A 17,237-nucleotide genomic window follows, 5' to 3' on the forward strand; every position below is an offset into this window, starting at 1 on the left:
GCTCCATCCCTTCATTCTCTCTGGAGTTATTTCTCCACTGATCTCCAGTAGCATATTGGGCACCTACCGACCTGGGGAGTTCCTCTTTCAGTGTCCCATCATTTTGTCTTCTCATACTGTTCATGGGGTTCTCAAGGCAAGAACACTGAAGTGGTTTGCCAGTCCCTTCTCCAGCGGGCCACATTCTGTCAGACCTCTCCACCATGACCCATCCGTCTTGGGTGGCCCCACACAGCATGGCTTAGTTTCACTGAGTTAGACAAGAGTGTGGTAGGTATCTCCTCACAGCCACGCCTTCTGACCTTGAACATGGAGTAGCTCCTTTCAGCCCTCCTGCGCATGAGATGCCCCCTATCTGCTGGCATTTCTGGAGAAGAAAGCCAGCACTTATTTGAACATGTATTCAGAGGTCTCACTCAAGCTTTGTATGTTCTAATGCTATCTTGTGCCCACCTTGTTTCCATTCTAACCGTTCTTATAATATTTTGCAATTATGAAGCTCTTTAAAATGTTTTCAAGGGACTTTCAATTACACAACCACTTTTTCCATACAAGTGCATGAAAGAGTACCAAGCACATTATATTCAGCAAACATCCAGTGATTTTCCATGTCTTCTGAAAAGCATAGTGATGAATCACTTGGTTTAATATGGTCCAGTGTTTTCTCTGTATTTGAACACTGTTGCCAAATGAGCTACTAGATCATCAGTATCATTGCATTACTCTCATACTATAGAATCTTAAGTTATTCTCCCCTGATGGTGGGATTGAAACCAAATGCTTCTGTTTAATGCTGACACCCTTGTAATCTGCCCTCCTACATACTTGTGGGACTTTATTTCCTATGCTTTCATTCTAGGTTTATTAGATTCTGTGTTAAGTTCTCCTGAATTTACAAAAAATGAATACATTGAGCCTGTCTACAGGAGCTTGCATTCTAAAAGAGAGGGAAACTGCACATAAAAATACCATTAGGTAGACTCAAGGAGAAATAGATACACTGTTAGCATAACACACAGGATGGAGAGATGACTTCCAGCTGTAATCATCAAAGAAAGTTTTACAGAGGTAGGCGCATTTGTAATAGAGATGGGAACTGGGTTGGAATTAAGAGACTAGAGACAGGGGAAAGCACATTTTGTCAGAGTGAACAGGGTGCATAATAGAAGGGGTAATTCCTTTGACTAGATCCTAAGACACCCAACAAGAAATAGTAAAGGTGGAGAAATATATTATTGCTAATTCACAAAATGTTTTAATGTAAGACTAAAGTATTTGAATTTTATTCTAAAGTTAATGGGTACCTGAAATCTAAAGGGCCGTGTCGATGAAATACGTTCCCCTCACCACAGAGTAAAACATATAATTAATCTGCTCCTGGTCTTCTCCTGTTTTAATCTATATACACTTTATATATTCTAATTATGTTGACAGTAGGACTGCAGGATAATTTATTCATATTTTAATCCAAAGTACCCAGCAGTCTCAAGGCGTCATTGAATGAATGGATAAATGGATGAATGAAGAGGTGGATAAACATTGGGGTGAATAGAATGAAATGATTGCTTTATTCTAACTGCCCCTACAGAAAATTCAAAGTAAAGACAAGAACGTTTGAAAGTAATGTTTATGTAAAGTGTCACATGAAGACAAGCAGTCCTCCTTCTGTTGAGGCAATGGTTAGATGCTGGACACTGTCACTTGCATAGAAACTAGTAACCTTCTCACTGGTCAACCTGAATTTACTCTTTCTTCCTTATAATCCTATCAGAATCAGCTTTATAAACAGAAATTACATCATTTCATCCCCCTGTTCCAAACCCTCCAGTGGTTTCCTACTTTATTTAAAATGAAATACATGAAGCAAATCAATTCTGTTTTGTTCTACTTTATTTAGAATAAAATCCTTCCCAGCTCTGAAGCCCTCCTTGATCTGCCTCTCGGCCTCCTCTCTTCTTGCTTGCTTCCTTCTACCCGCATGAAGTCTCCCTTCAGCTCTCCAAATGCATCAACTTCAGCTCATTCTAACTCCTCTGTCATGGTTCCCTCTGCCTGGAATGATCTGCCTCAAGGACCTCACATGCTATCCCTGTCTCATCCTTTATGTATTAGCTCACATGTCTTCTCATCAAAGAATTTTCTGTGCCCCTCCATCCCCACCGTGATCTGCATCGCCTCTTATACTTCTCAGTCCCCTCACCACATAACACTCTCGTTCATGTCATTCTCTTTATAGCCATTTTCACTATCATTTGGTTCACTTACTTATTTACTTTGATTTTATCTTCTGCCAACTGAAATGTGCGTCATACAAGGACATGTCCCTTATCTGTGCTTTACTACAGGGCCTACAGTTGGATTTACTACACAGTAGACAATAAGTAAATATTTGCTAATAGAAAGAATGAATGCAAGCTACTGCCTTAATTTTTTTCCCTATGCAATCATTATTAAACTCCCAGAAGAATATCCTGTATGCACTGCCTTGCTGTCTTTGCCAGATCTTTTCTCCTTAACCCCTTTTATTCTGCCTTTTGCCTTCATCATTTATCTACAAATGTCCTCTTTTTACTGCTCATTGACCTCCAGATCCCCAATTCTAGTTATCTACGTTACATTTCTCTTGTATTTGACATTTCTTAAAATTACCACTTCTTGTCTCGTGTGGCAAAGAAATACCTTGATCTTCATGAAACTCTGATGATTCCTCTTCTGGCTTTAGCCCAGGTAGTGATTGCTGCCACTTTAAAAATAAATGATTCATTCTATTTTTACCCAGACTTGTGCTCTTTCTCTAAGAACTTCTTCCATCCTATGACTATATCTAATCTTAAGTTGCACGGCCCTCTCCTAAGGTTTAGGTGTCTATCTCCAAATGCCCATAAAGAACCCCAGGTATTCCCACTCAGAACAGCGATAGTGGCTTGTAGTTAGGTTCAAATTGTGAGATAGTAATCTGTGTAACTTAGCTAAGTCTCAGTTTCCTCAACTATAAAATTAAAGTAATACCTCTTCTGTGAAAATACAAGGAGATAACATGAGTTGACTTGTCCAGAACCAGCTACATGTTCATGGGGACACTCAATAATTGTTTGTCATTATTATCATCATGAATTCTATTTAATATATAGCCTTTGTCTTTACCAAAGATATTTATTGACTGCATAGTAATGTAATCAGTACTCTGTATAAAACCTATATTTTTGACTTTTGCATTTACCTATGTGCTAAAATTGTTTAAAATAAATTCTATTGTATGTTTTAAATTTGCACTGAAATCTGCCTGCAGCCGATTGACAAGGAAAAAAAGTCATAAGATGGATATCAAAAAATAACATTAATGAGCTGCTAAAGCTAAAATTACAGGAACTTATGAAATTGGTTAAACATAAAAACCATTAAACTGTTTACTGAAGCTTCACAGATATACTGCAGCTAATGAGCATTTCTGCTATTTAAATAAGCCCAAATTGAACACACATTACATGGATACATAATTAGTCATGGCAGTCAAACACACATAGACTTACTTTTAAAGCTCTATTTAGGGAATCTTTTCCATTTGATTTATTTTGTTAATTAAAATATTTTTCAGTATTCACTTATATTTTAATAATATTGTTTTCACAAGTAGTATAATTTACTTCTGGCTTTCTATTTGTTTTTATTTATGCTTTAAATGCAGTAAATGAGGATTTTATATTAAACATTTTTTAACCCCTTTCTGTAATTATTTCTAACACTTGATGGTATCATTCAACATTTTAAAAAGTTCTTTCACTGAGAAGTTATATAAAATATTTCAGTAGTCTTTCCACTTTTTTTCACTGTCTCCTAATTATCAAGAGGTATTAAGCACCCAAATGTGCATAGAATTATGATGATTATAGTCCAAATCAGATTAAAGGATGGTCTATTCCTTCAAGGAGTTTGTAGTCTTAAGTAGATGGTATCGTTGAATATAAATAAGCAAATCAAAGTGCAGCGTTTGGGAATCCAACAGAGAATTTGAAAACAATCCCCATCTATTTTCTTCAAGGACACTGACCTCCTTGAGAGATCTCTTCCAGAGAAAATGAAATCAAATCTTCAAGGAGTTTAGTGTTTTAAATAGACAGAATTATTGCAGAGAAATAAGCAAATCAAGGTGAAGTGCTTAGGCAATTTTAATTCTGAATTGATTAGTTGGTCAGTTTAGGAAATGAGAAGGAGACTCCCTGTAGAATACAAGTAAAACAAAAGGAGTTGCTACAGGCTATTATTGACATCTATCTTTTGTATTTAACTTGGGGAGCCTGAGCTTGTCCTGGGCAAGGAGGGAAAGAAAATTAAATCTGTACTTTTACATTGTCTGAGTTCTACAAGCATATCGAAATGAACATTTTTTTTTTAAACACAAAGGTGGATAATTCAAATAGTTAAATCAATCAAAAGGTATTAGCCAAGTGCCTATTCTACTCATTAGCGTAATATCACAGAGACTTTCTTTGTTGCTGTTTATTTGCTAAGTCATGTCCAACTCTTTGATACCCCCCAAACTGTACCCTGCCAGACTCCTCTGTACATGGGATTTTCCAGGCAAGAATACTGTAGTGGGTTGCCATTTCCTTCTGCAGAAGATCTTCCTGACCCAGAGATCGAACACATGTCTCCTGCTTAGCAGGCAGATTCTTTACCACTGAGCCCTTGAGAAGCCCAGAGACTTTCTTTAGAAGCTTTATTTTTAAAGGGAAATGTTTGGGCTTCTTCTCTACAATGAACTGACTCTCAAATTGTGGAAATGAGACCTACAAGAAAAATAACCACAGTCTCTTCAACTCCAATCTGCTTCATTTTCGTTATTCCCATTGTTCCCAAGGTGGGCTTCCCTGGTGACCCATACGGTAAAGCGTCTGTCTGCAATGCTGGAGACCCAGGTTCGATCCCTGGGTTGGGAAGATCCCCTGGAGAAGGAAATGGCAACCCACTCCAGTACTGTTACCTGGAAAATCTCATGGACAGAGGAGCCTGGTAGGCTACAGTCCGTGGGGTCACAAAGAGTCAGACACGACTGAGTGACTTTACTTTACTTTACTATTGTTCCCAGTAGAGAGACTGTTTTTGGCCTATCCCTGGCTTTTTCTTGCCCTCACACTAAGGGTCAGTGGCAAGGAGAGCTTGGAAGTGAGAAATAACTGGTTTCATAGGAGCTTGTGTTGGACAGGGAAGCCTGGCATGCTGCAGTCCATGGGGTCACAAAGAGTTGGACACAATTGAGCGACTAAACTGATCTACTGACTTTGCCATCTCTTAGCTGTATTTAGGATGCTATTAATAATACCTAACTTAAAGAAGTGTGGTCTAAATGAGATTACTGTATGGAAATATCCAGAATCATGTCTACTGTACACAAGGGATCAATAATTGCTAATTGCTTTTCTTAACGGTCTTCATTAGATGAAGATGATGTGAATGAGATATAGGAAGTAACTAAGAGAGAGTTTCCTTTGGTTGAGTTGTTAGAATATGGTAATTGGCCACATGATGAGATGATTGGACAGAATAGGTTGAAAAAATACACCAAAATTAAGATCTATTTCCAGGTTTTGTTTTTTGGAAAAGTTAAATAGAAAAAAGCAACAGTAAGGGTTAAAGTGTGGTCTTGGAGGCACATGGAAAAGCAGGAAGTGTGGTGTCATTGAAGCCTAGATAAGGGACTTTTATGAGGAGGAAGTGGTTATCTGTTGAGAGCTCAGTCTAGGAAGGCAGTGCCGTGCTTAGGTTGAGACAGTTGTGGCACTGAACTGCCTTTGCATGTTCTTGTGCCTATGGCTCTTCTTAAATTTTACTATTTGGGTGCCTCGCCCCACCTCACCCTAGTCCTGGTCCTGAACTGGGGAGATCACTGGAAGTGTCGCTGGATGTGGCCCTCTTGATCTTCAGAGTGAAGAGAGTTTCAGTGAAGCTTTGGTGGTCACAATGAGTAGGAGACATGAAAAACCAAGCTTACTAATAATTACTTGTAAAATGTGAAAGGCCCAGAGGAAGCTGTTGAACTGGGTTTCAGATGTGATGATTTAGGAGGGACAGTAGAGCATCCACGTTGGAATCTCTAACAGGCAGATGGGACTGTCAGAAAATAAAAAGTGGAAGGTAGCATTTGAGGTCACTTTCAGAGAGATAAAGTTTAAAGGCACAAGATGACTATAATTTCTGACCCACTGAAGTGTAGCAGACGATGTTTGAGAGCTGGAAAGAGGAGGAGAATGAGATGAGGCAGAGACAGATGGAGCCCACGGACAGTTTTAAAAGAATGAGAGCCCAGATAGAGTAGCATTCTATAAATCAGAGAAGGAGATCAAAATTAACTTGATTCAGCTAATGGGTGCTATAGAAAGGCAAAAGCGAGGAGGACTGAGGTCGTGGAACTTGGTGACAATAGACACCATATTTTCATAAGAGGGATAAACTGAAAGGAATAATTGAGTGGTGAAAAAGGTAGGAAGTCAGTGTAAATTAAGAAATTAGATAGAAGAAGATGTGAGAATTACAGTGAGAAGAGAGAACCAGTTTAAAACCAGTTATTCAACCTACAGCTTCCCTGATAGCTCAGTTGGTAAAGAATCCACCTGCAATGCAGGAGACCCTGGTTTGATTCCTATTTCGGAAAGATCCACTGGAGAAGGGATAGGCTCCCCACTCCAGTATTCTTGGGCTTCCCTTGTGGCTCAGCTGGTAAAGAATCCGCTTGCAATGCGGGAGACCTGGGTTTGATCCCTGGGTTGGGAAGATCCCCTGGAGAAGGGAAAAGCTACTCATGCCAGTATCCTGGCCTGGAGAAATTCGTGCACTGTGTGGTTCATGGGGTCGCAAAGAGTTGGACACTACTGAGCAGCTTTCAGTTTCATTCAACGTAGGAGGTGAAAGAGGAGAATAAGAGAAAGATGATATTATAAAAAGAACCAGAGTTACTTGAGGTCCATGAGGGGCAGGAAGGTACAGTATCAAGGTTGACTTTTGAAGGGTTTACAGAAAGAAGTTGATGAATCTTCATTGTCCTCTCCATTGTATTTGGGAATGGACTGCATATTGATTCGAATACTTAGAGGAAGAGGGAGATGTGAGGACAGAGCTCATGCCTTCAGGACTTGATATTCTTAGGCATTCTGTGGTTCTGTCCCCTCCCCACCCCAGGTTATTCTATTTAAACAGCTCTGATATCCTGGCCGTGTAATTAGAATTTATTTGCTCTTGCTGACATTTTGTTTTCAGCTCTAATTTAGTGAGATTATTGCCTCAGCTTGTCTTTTTGTTTCATTGTGCTTTGATCCTATTGGCTAATAGGTTATGTAAAATTAAGCAACAAGCACATAGATGAATTCATCTGTTTTCAAGATATCATTTTCTTATAAATGTTGGAATTTTTTTTATTCCCCCCATTGTTTTGTAGTCAAATTCTCTGAAGAATACTAATAATCCTTCTTCATTGTAATTTCTGTTGTATTGTTTTATTGTTTATGGAGAATTAATTTATATTTATGTACTAAAATATAACATCCTTGACATCTTTTTATAAATACTGAGAAATATACTTGTCATATGCTCGTGGGTTTCTCTTCTACATATATGACAGCATAGCTACATCAGTTTAATTGACCTTGGCAATCTGCATCTGCTAGTGATGTGTCCCTCAGGGAGGGTTTCTGAAATTTTAAGCTGTGGCTTATTGAAGAACTTGTGTGTCACAATACAATTAAGTCTATATAAAAAAATCATTTCATGCATAACATTAAGTTGACTAAAAGTTCCTATTTCAAAACCGTTTCTTGTTTTAAAGCTACCTCCGAGTGTCTTTGTTTTTTAAATCAGCTCATTGGAACATAGTAGTAATTAAAGCCGAAAATTAACATAAATCTTGAATGTTTGGTATGAATAAAGGATGTTTTTGTTCCTTTTAAAGACTGCATAAAATTCCCGGCACCATATCATTTAACACATTTCTCTCCCATTTGCAAAATAATATAGGCTGTGAATAAGCACATTTTGGGATTCTTTTTCAAGTTCTTTTTCTGTTCATCTACGGAGCTACCAGGGCATATGCTGCAGTCTCCAGCAAGATGCAATCTCACGAAAATCTGTGGGGAAACTGTGTATGATCATAACAAAATCCCACTCTCCCCACCCCCATTATTTTATAAACAAGAAAGAAAATAATACAATCCTATTAATATTCATTTAACACTTCACAGGAAATGACAAGCAGTTATTTGGTTTGCAAATGTAAATATACATTTTTCATCCACTTATGCTTTTACTCTTTCCAAGCCAGATAAAGGCAGAACAGAAGATATCCTTCTGAGACTTATTTTTATTGTATCCCAAGTTAGACGTATCAGCAGAGATGTAAGAGAGCTGTGAGGAGTTCACAGAAGGATGGTTACAATGACAAGGATGAAAGTCTCCTTCGTAAGAAGCAGCTAAATAAATAAACTCCTTTATGACAAATTATGAATAAAAGCACATGTATTTTTTTTCACTGAATCTTTAATTTGCATTCTAACTTAAATACTTTGGAGCTTTAAAAGTGTGATTAAATGATGAAAATAACTGCTGTCTTTCAGAAGAGTCACTGAAATTGTGAAAAGTGTTACTTGGATCCACAGTCAGAATCAACAAAATTTCAGACAATTAATGATCACCCCTCTTTCTCTCTGTCTTTTTCTCTCTCTCTACCTCTCATGCTTAAATATTGAGTCTACTGTGCTTATAGGGAAATGATCCTAATCATCTGCTGTTCTCGGTGTAATGAACAGTCATTCTTGTGTTAACTGCTCAGTGCCACCAATAGAAAACATTTCTGACTCACTAAAGGGTCACTTATATTCTTACAAGCTGTCCATGTTCTACTTTTTCAGTGATAAAGTTTGTCCAAATGATAAAGGACACGTTGAACTAGTAGATATTAAAATGCAAAGAAATGAGCTTTATTTTGATTGATGTAAGCTTTGCTATACTATTTCGTAACAGCATAACCAATTGCTTGATCTCTCATTGCTTTCTATTTATTTATTAAATGAAGCTATGAACATTTTAAACTTGAAGTCCTCTAAAAAAGAGTAGGGGGGAATTAAATAGATGATTTTTTAAAAGAGAGCTGAGATAATTTTTAATATGAGACATAAATTCTCTTTTGGAATAGAGTATCAGGAAGTTATTTGATTATTTATAAGGTTAGTTGGATGTTACAAATGATCAAATATAATTAAAACAGTTTATAGTCAGATCTAAGACTTCAAGTTATAATTGAGTCAAATATTGAGGAAAGAGAACATAATTTAAAAAGTAAACATAAGTATATATGAATGTCTTAGAGACATAAAATAATGCAATGTGTATCTAATGGAAAGACCTGTGAATAGAATTAGTGCTTTTGAATTCACAAATGCATATTCCTAGGTTGGTTTATAGTATTGGTGCTAAATATTTTAAGAAATGCAATAATTACTTATTAAACTTCTAGTAACATCTCCTGACTATTTATTGACTGAATTAATGATGGCACTCTAATGTTAAGGTGAATCATACCATGTGCATTAAATCATAAAAAATTATAAAACACATTACTCATGAATTTCACTTTAATTCAAACATTTATTTGGCACCTACTATGTACGATTCACTGAGCCTGAGTAGATTCAAATTTTGTGAGACCTGAAGCCTATAAAATTTGAGGGCTTTTCTATAAAAAAAGAAAAAAAATTTCAAATTAAAATTTAGGTCTTGAAAGAGGCCCATGCAAGTGAGGGACCCTGGAGCTTAATCTTCAATAACTTCACAGTATATATGTCTTTGACTAATACCTGCTATGGGAAATCAAAGATAACTAAGGCATAATCCCTGCCTTGCTTAAGCTTAAAGTGAAATCTGTGCTAACCTTCAAGAGTATTCCTATAAAAAATGAGAAAAATGTATAAAAAGGCTTTGATCTAGTGAAATAGTTTTGAATTCCTTCTCATTTAAAAATCATCTTTATTTCAGATCTCCATAAAGGACAAGGTTGTATCAAAGTCTTGGACAAATAAGGGTATTTCTTATACAGGAGAATTATTTTTTATCTCTTGCATATGTTTGTGCTTATCTATAGGGCTTCCCTGATAGCTCAGTTGGTAAAGAATCTGCCTGCAATGCAGGAGACCCTGGTTCGATTCCTAGGTTGGAAGGATCCACTGGAGAAGAGATCGGCTCCCCACTCCAGTATTCTTGGGCTTCCCTGCAGCTATGCCATTCAATGGTGGTGTGTTAACAGTTACCATTATTATAATAAGTTGAACAGATGAGTCATGCCCACTATCAAAGTTTTGCAACCCAAGTAACTGTCAACAGATGGTAGTGATGATCTGTTATGCAATAGGGAACAAATATTAAGGTTTCTTTCCATGTGACCTTTGAAAAATTGGAAAAATCTTGTCATAATGTCATTCTGCGTTGAAAATAATTATATGAACATTAAATTTTGCTCTCACTAAAAGGTGAAATTGCATCAGAGATACAAACAATAGAAGATTTAAAAATAAAAACCTGAGCATGATGGCATTGACCCATCTACTAATTTATCCATCCATCCATCCATCCATCCATCCATTCAGTTGAGTGTCTTCCATGTTTTTAGGATATACTAGGCTTGGCTGTGGTAAGTATACTACTAAGTATAAGTATACTACTAGGCTGTGGTAAACACCACAGCATGGACATATTCTTGTTCTCATGGAACCTACAGTCTTGTGGAGAAAACACAATCAACAATAGTCCCTTAATGGTTTTCTAGAATTCTAATCTGTTTCAAGCAGAAAGCTACAAACATGTACCAGAGTTTATTTTTCTATTTTTCTATTATTGTTCAGAAAAAAAAAGTTAGAATAGCATTTTTTTTTTCTTCCACATTTGGGTATTTAATTTTCAACTTAAATTGTCAATCTATTCAACAACTAACTTTTGTGCTCCAAGAACTTCTAATATCTTCTCCCTTAGTTTCACACAGTTATATTTTATTTTCAATTACAGTAAAGAATAGTTCCCTTTAGTATATCATGAGAAGCTGTAGGGCTTCCCGGTGGCACTAGTGGTAAAGAACCCACCTGTCAATGCAAGAGACATAAAAGATGTGAGTTCAATCCCTGGGTTAGGAAGATCACCTAGAGAAGGGCACGGAAACCCACTCTAGTATTCTTGCCTGAAGAATCCCATGGACAGAAGAGCCTGGTGGGCTATACTCCATAGGGTAGCAAAGAGTTGGACATGACTAAGGTGACTTAGCACACACACAGATACACGAGAAACTCTGCTTAAAATGCATCACATGAATATCTGAAAAGAACATTTTATCTTAAACATTGGCTCAATTTGCTTCATCATATATGGTACTATTTACCTTTCTTCATTTCTTCTCTAGATGAACTTCTTATCTAACTTATTTTCTTTCATCTCTTCCAAATATCCAGATCATGTGTCTAGTCAACTTCTTTAGAAAATTTTTCTTAAAGGGATTCAGTTTCTCCCTTTTTCTGACATGTTTAAATTCACTGGGACACAGCATATTTAGCAGAAAATTTAAATCTCTTTTACAGAGAAATTTCCCCAAAGAACTAATGTTAATGTTTGCATATGTTGATTTTTTCTGGCTAATTTTAACAGTATTCTGGATTCTTTAAATCACTTAACATTAAGTGTAAATAGCTTGATGAAAATGTATAAGCATTTTTCTTGTTTATAAAACTTTCTGTGAAAGGAAGATATTGGCAATTGACTCAAATTCATAATATAACTTACACCTGTATTACACAGGAATACATTTGGGGTCATATGAGTAATAAATTTGTGAAAATAATGGTTATGGAAAAAGTTTTAGAAAATACTTTTTATAACATTTAGAATATTTAAAGGACTATAGTCTCCCATACTTCTTAGACAAAAATACCAGATCTGAAATATTGCCTGTAGCTGTACATGTGAGTTTTATTTTGAATTGATTAAGTCAGTATACTTTGAATATATTATTAACTTAGATATTTCATTAGCCTTCCATTTTTATGGTTCATTAAAAACAGTTTTTTGAATCCCTAGAATAATAATTAAATCATAATTTTTCTTAATTTTCAAATTATTGTTATGTGGTTACAAATTAGTCATTGCTTGTTTTCTTTCACTTTTTGCAGTGAAAGAAGCCTTGAGCCCTATAAAATTTAACAGATGGGATCTCCCAGAAGTAGATCCAGAAACTATGCAAACCAGTGAACCATGGGTGTTTGCAGGTGGTGATGTTGTTGGTATAGCCAACACTACAGTGGAATCCGTGAATGATGGAAAGCAAGCCTCTTGGTACATTCACAGATATATACAGGTAGGCGTTTACCATCAAATTCAGTTAATTTTTTTCCAGTGGATTAGTGCTTCATTTATCTTTGCTACTTATTCATATGAACATTTCTGTAAGGTGTATAGTAACTATATATATATATATATATATATATATATATATGAAATATGTCACATATATATTTTCTTGGATAAAAGTTTTTAAATGTGGACTAGATAGCAGACCTGTTTAGGTGATTTTTGAAAATTCATTGTGCATTTCTACCAATGAAATACTATGAAGTTATTTATCCTCTGAGTTTAAAAGATTTATCAATGTTTTAAGACATAGATAATATATTTATCAAATCTGGATGATATACAGTATGATATAGAATCTATATTCCTAAAGATTTATCAATCCAGAAAATTATGTTGTCTGTCCATTTGAACAGGTGAACTCCTATTCACTTCCTAAATTATATGCACCTAATTAAAAAGAAAACAAGTATTTTATCAATATGCATTCTAGTGTTTTTCACTATTGAGTTTTGTGATACATAAGCAGAATGTAAAAATGATAAAATGTAAAATAAACTACTCTGCTACAGTAACTTTGTGGTCTAGGGGATAAAAAGCCATAGCTATTAGGTTTCAGTTGTCTTATTTTTTGATGAAATGCTCTGTTCTCTTGCTCTATGTTTTAACTAAATGTAGACACAGTGACCTAATTTACATAAAATGTTTCTGTAAAAGTTTGTTTTTGCAAGTAAAATTCTTATTTTTCTTTCCTATTCAGGAATGACTCTAAATTCAAAATATCTGCCTGCCTCCTCTTGGCTTCTTTGGTTTCTTACATGCTAACAGGATTTACTTTGTCTTTAACGTTTCCTTGAATATTTTTCTTCCTCTTTGTCCTGACTAAGTCTGTCTGTCCAGTCTGTTCTGATTGTTCTCCTACTCTTTCTGTAATTCATCCATGACTACTTACTTCCTAGGTAAGGCTTGGACTTGGTACTGATTACATTATATTTTTATGTTCAGTTAACCTACTTACTCGCATCTCCCTTGTGGCTCAGCTGGTAAAAGAATCTGCCTGCCATGCAGGAGACCTGGGTTTGATTCCTGGGTTGGGAAGATCCCCTGGAGAAGGGAATGGCTACCCACTGCAGTATTCTGGCCTGGAGAACTCCATGGACTGTATAGTCCACGGGGTCGCAAAGAGTTGGACACGACTGAGTGACTCACTTTCATTTTCACTCTCACCTCACTTTGGCATCCCTGAGTAATGGAGCTTGAGATCCCAGGATGTGGCCTAGAGTGTGTTGTCCCAGAAATATAAAGGTCTAGTTATTGTTGTAAACCCTACTGGCTGTGCACTGAGACAAAAGTGTGATTTAGGAAGTAGTGTTTTTGCATACATGCATGCTAAGTCACTTCAGTCGTGTCTGACTCTTTGAAATCTTATGGACTGTAGCCTGCCAAGCTCCTCTGTCCATGTGATTCTCTAGGCAAGAATGCTGGGGTGAATTGTCATGCCCTCCTCCAGGCGATCTTCCCAATCCAGGGATAGAACCTGCATCTCTTATGTCTACTGCATTGCTGGCAGATTCTTTACCACTGAGCCACTGGGGAAGCTGTGCTGTGTTTTGGGGAGATGATAAATCTAAATTAAGAATTCTTCCAAATCAATCATAAATCATGAGTTTAGGCTAGGAAGAAAGGGGGAAAGGAATGGAGTTTTAACATACGGAAGTATGGGAACACAAAGGCGACGCATCAGTGGTGGTTTCAACCGCAGGCTCTGTAGCATCTGTATTTTGGAGTGTCTCCATGACCTTGGAAACACATAGAAGGAACAGTTCGTGACAACTACTGGGGATGGATTCCTGCTTTGGCTCTTTTTTGCTTTTTCTATCCCCAAACCTATCACCCTTTTTGTATTTCCTCATTCTTCTCTTATATTCACAGTATTCTCCCAGGGCACCCACGTGCTTAACTTCCTACTGTGTATCTCCAGTAGGAAATTCTGTCCATGGTCTCACTGGCTGTTGAATATCTTCACTTGTCTAAAATACATTGCAAATTTGCTGCTCCACTTGTGTATATATATTTACCTACACTTCAAACTCACTGCTTTTAAACCAAACACAATCTCCTAAACGTGTTTTACTTTCCGTATTTAAAATTTCTGAATCCTCTAGGATTCAAATCCTCTACATCAGTGGTCCTCAGACTCTGGATTCAATTCAGTTCAGTCACTCAGTAATATCTCTTTGCGACCCAATGGACTACAACATGCCTACTTTCCCTGTCCATCACCAAGTCCCAGAACGTGCTCAAACTCACATCCATTGAGTCAGTGATGCCATCCAACCATCTCATCCCCTGTCGTCCCCTTCTCTCCTGCCTTCAGTCTTTCCCAGCATCAGGGTCTTTCCCAATGAGTCAGTTCTTCTCATCAGGTGGACAAAGTATTGGAGTTCCAGATTCAGCGTCAGTCCATAATCAGGACTTATTTCCTTTAGGCTGGACTGGTTGGATCTCGTAGCTGCCCATGGAACTCTCAAGAGTCTTCTCCAACACCGCAGTTCTAAAGCATCAATTCTTAGATGCTCAGCTTTCTTAATGGTTCAACTCTCACATCAATATATGATTACTGGAAAAAACATAGCTTTGACCATACAGACCTTTGTCAGTAAAATAGTGTCTCTACTTTTTAACATGCTATGTAGGTTTGCCATAGCTTTTCTTCCAAGAAGCATGCATCTTTTAATTTCATGGCTGCAGTCACCATCTATAGTGATTTTGGAGCCCAAGAAAATAAAATCTGTCACTGTTTCCCCATAAAACACGGGGAAAACATTTGCCATGAAATGGCAGATGAAGTGATGGGACTGGATACCATGATCTTAGTTTTTTGAATGTTGAGTTTTAAACCAGCTTTTTCACTCTCCTCTTTCACTTTCATCTAGAGGCTCTTTAGTTCCTCTGTGCTTTCTGCCATTTTCTTTTGCTTTTTGGCAGAAAGCAAAGAGCCTCTGGATTCCTCAAGCTAATAAAACTTTCAAAGTCAATTTGGAAACCGATATACGGTCAATGGCTTCTTATTTTGCTGAGTAACAGTATTAAAATAGACATTCAAGCACATGAAATTATAATATTTACTTTCATTTATAACAGGCTGCTTCATGAGAAAAGTAGAAACCAGCAAAATCTCACAATAGATTTATTTCTTAAGAAAACACAGTTGAAAGAATTACACTACTGTGCTTATACATATATTTTTCTCATAAAACAGCACAATTGTGTGCAGTCTTATTTATGAGCAACTTATTTAAATTTTCTTTTCTTCCCTCTATAATATATATACCTGGTCAATTCGATTCTATAAAGACTTTCATACACTTATTTTAATTTCCTTATTTTTTGTGTAAAATACAATTTTTGGTTGACCAGACATGTCACTGACCAGTCTGTTAGCTCCTTGAAGAAATGAAAGTGGACTCAGGAGTAAAGGCTTTTGTGCTAGGCCAATAAAAAACCTAGTGAAGATGTGAATTCAGTTTGCAGAAGTGAAAATGATGGGAAGGCAGCAATGCTAAAGAGATTTGAAAAGGTAAAATTGAACACAGGCAAGTGGAGAATGGTTTCTGTTATTGTTTTCTATATATTTAAATCCATTTATAGCTTTTAAGATAGAGACAGAAAATATTTACTATACTTTATGGAGGTGGTGGTTTTGTGGTGCTTCACAATTATCATTCAAAGGGATTCTTAAGAGTATTTGTTAATTCATTGTTATCTTTCTACTTTCCTAAATCTGATAAATGTGAACTGATAGAAACAGTCATTTTACTTAGTTTCCACTTACTCATGAAAGATATAGACTCTTAAGTATGATGAAAAAAGGTGCATGTGATTTAAATATATATACATATATGTTTAATTTCTATGATTGATAGTTTTTAATATATAAAAGTTAAAAATTAGTGACCAGTAAGCGTTTTGGATTTGGCTGCAGGATTCAGATCAAACAAAGTATTGAATGGCACTTTAATTCAGAGTTAAGTGCAAGGTAGGTAAAATCTCTGTCAGGTTAACACTTCCACCTTTCTGCGAGGGTGTTGGATACAAAGTACTAAGCAATTATGAGACTAAAAAGGAATATACAGATGAAGTAGAATTTTTCTTTCTATACTGTCAGTATCTTAGTTCTGGCCTCTGTCACCTCTTAAAATTGTCTCCAGTTTCCTCCTATCAAATTCAAAGCCCCCTAGACTGAAGCCAGAGTTTTCTTTCTAGAATACAGGTTCTTCAGTTAAAACTCTTCAGAGGCAGGATCCTCTTTAGACTCAAGTGGAGTATACCCCTCTTTGTGTGTTCAGTCACTCAGTAGTGTCAGATTCTTTGCGGACCCCATGGACTGTAGCCCGCCAGGTTCCTTTGTCCATGGGATTTCCCAGACAAGAATACTGAAGTGGGTTGCCATCCCCTCCTCCAGGGGATCTTCCCAATCCAGGGGTCAGACTCATGTCTTCTGTGTCTCTTGAATTGGCCAGTGGCTTCTTTACCACTAAGCCACCTGGGAAGCCCATATTCCTCTTTATACTCCTTAGCTCATGAAACCAATTTGAATTTCCCCTAACACATCAAGACTTCTCCTACATCCAGTCCTTTCCCAACTCCAGACATTTCACAAGTCTGCATCCCTCTTGCCCTTCAGGTTTTGCTTCCTCCTCCTCTTCCAGGAACACATTCCTCCTGGTGTGTTCTTTAGCATCTTGTGTTTCCCTGATTGGAGTCTTCTTACTGGTTTGATGCTGCACTAGCCAGTGATGTGCTCTTTACTAATATATCCTCAAAATAAAAAATGTATTCATTCATTAAATAGAATAAATATGTAG

The 17,237-nt window shown here is 36.7% G+C and overlaps 1 protein-coding gene across 2 annotated transcripts in view; it reads left to right on the forward strand.

Moving 5' to 3' along the window:
* Positions 1–17,237, forward strand: part of DPYD (dihydropyrimidine dehydrogenase) — a 904,243-nt gene that overhangs the window by 415,108 nt on the left and 471,898 nt on the right. For both annotated transcript variants that reach the window (XM_070467755.1, XM_070467756.1), the window contains one exon: positions 12,192–12,376. In XM_070467755.1, coding sequence (XP_070323856.1) covers positions 12,192–12,376 — 185 coding nt within the window. The remainder of the gene's footprint in view (positions 1–12,191; positions 12,377–17,237) is intronic.

This window comes from Odocoileus virginianus, chromosome 5 (genome assembly GCF_023699985.2).
Source record: "Odocoileus virginianus isolate 20LAN1187 ecotype Illinois chromosome 5, Ovbor_1.2, whole genome shotgun sequence".
Classification (NCBI taxonomy): domain Eukaryota; kingdom Metazoa; phylum Chordata; class Mammalia; order Artiodactyla; family Cervidae; genus Odocoileus; species Odocoileus virginianus.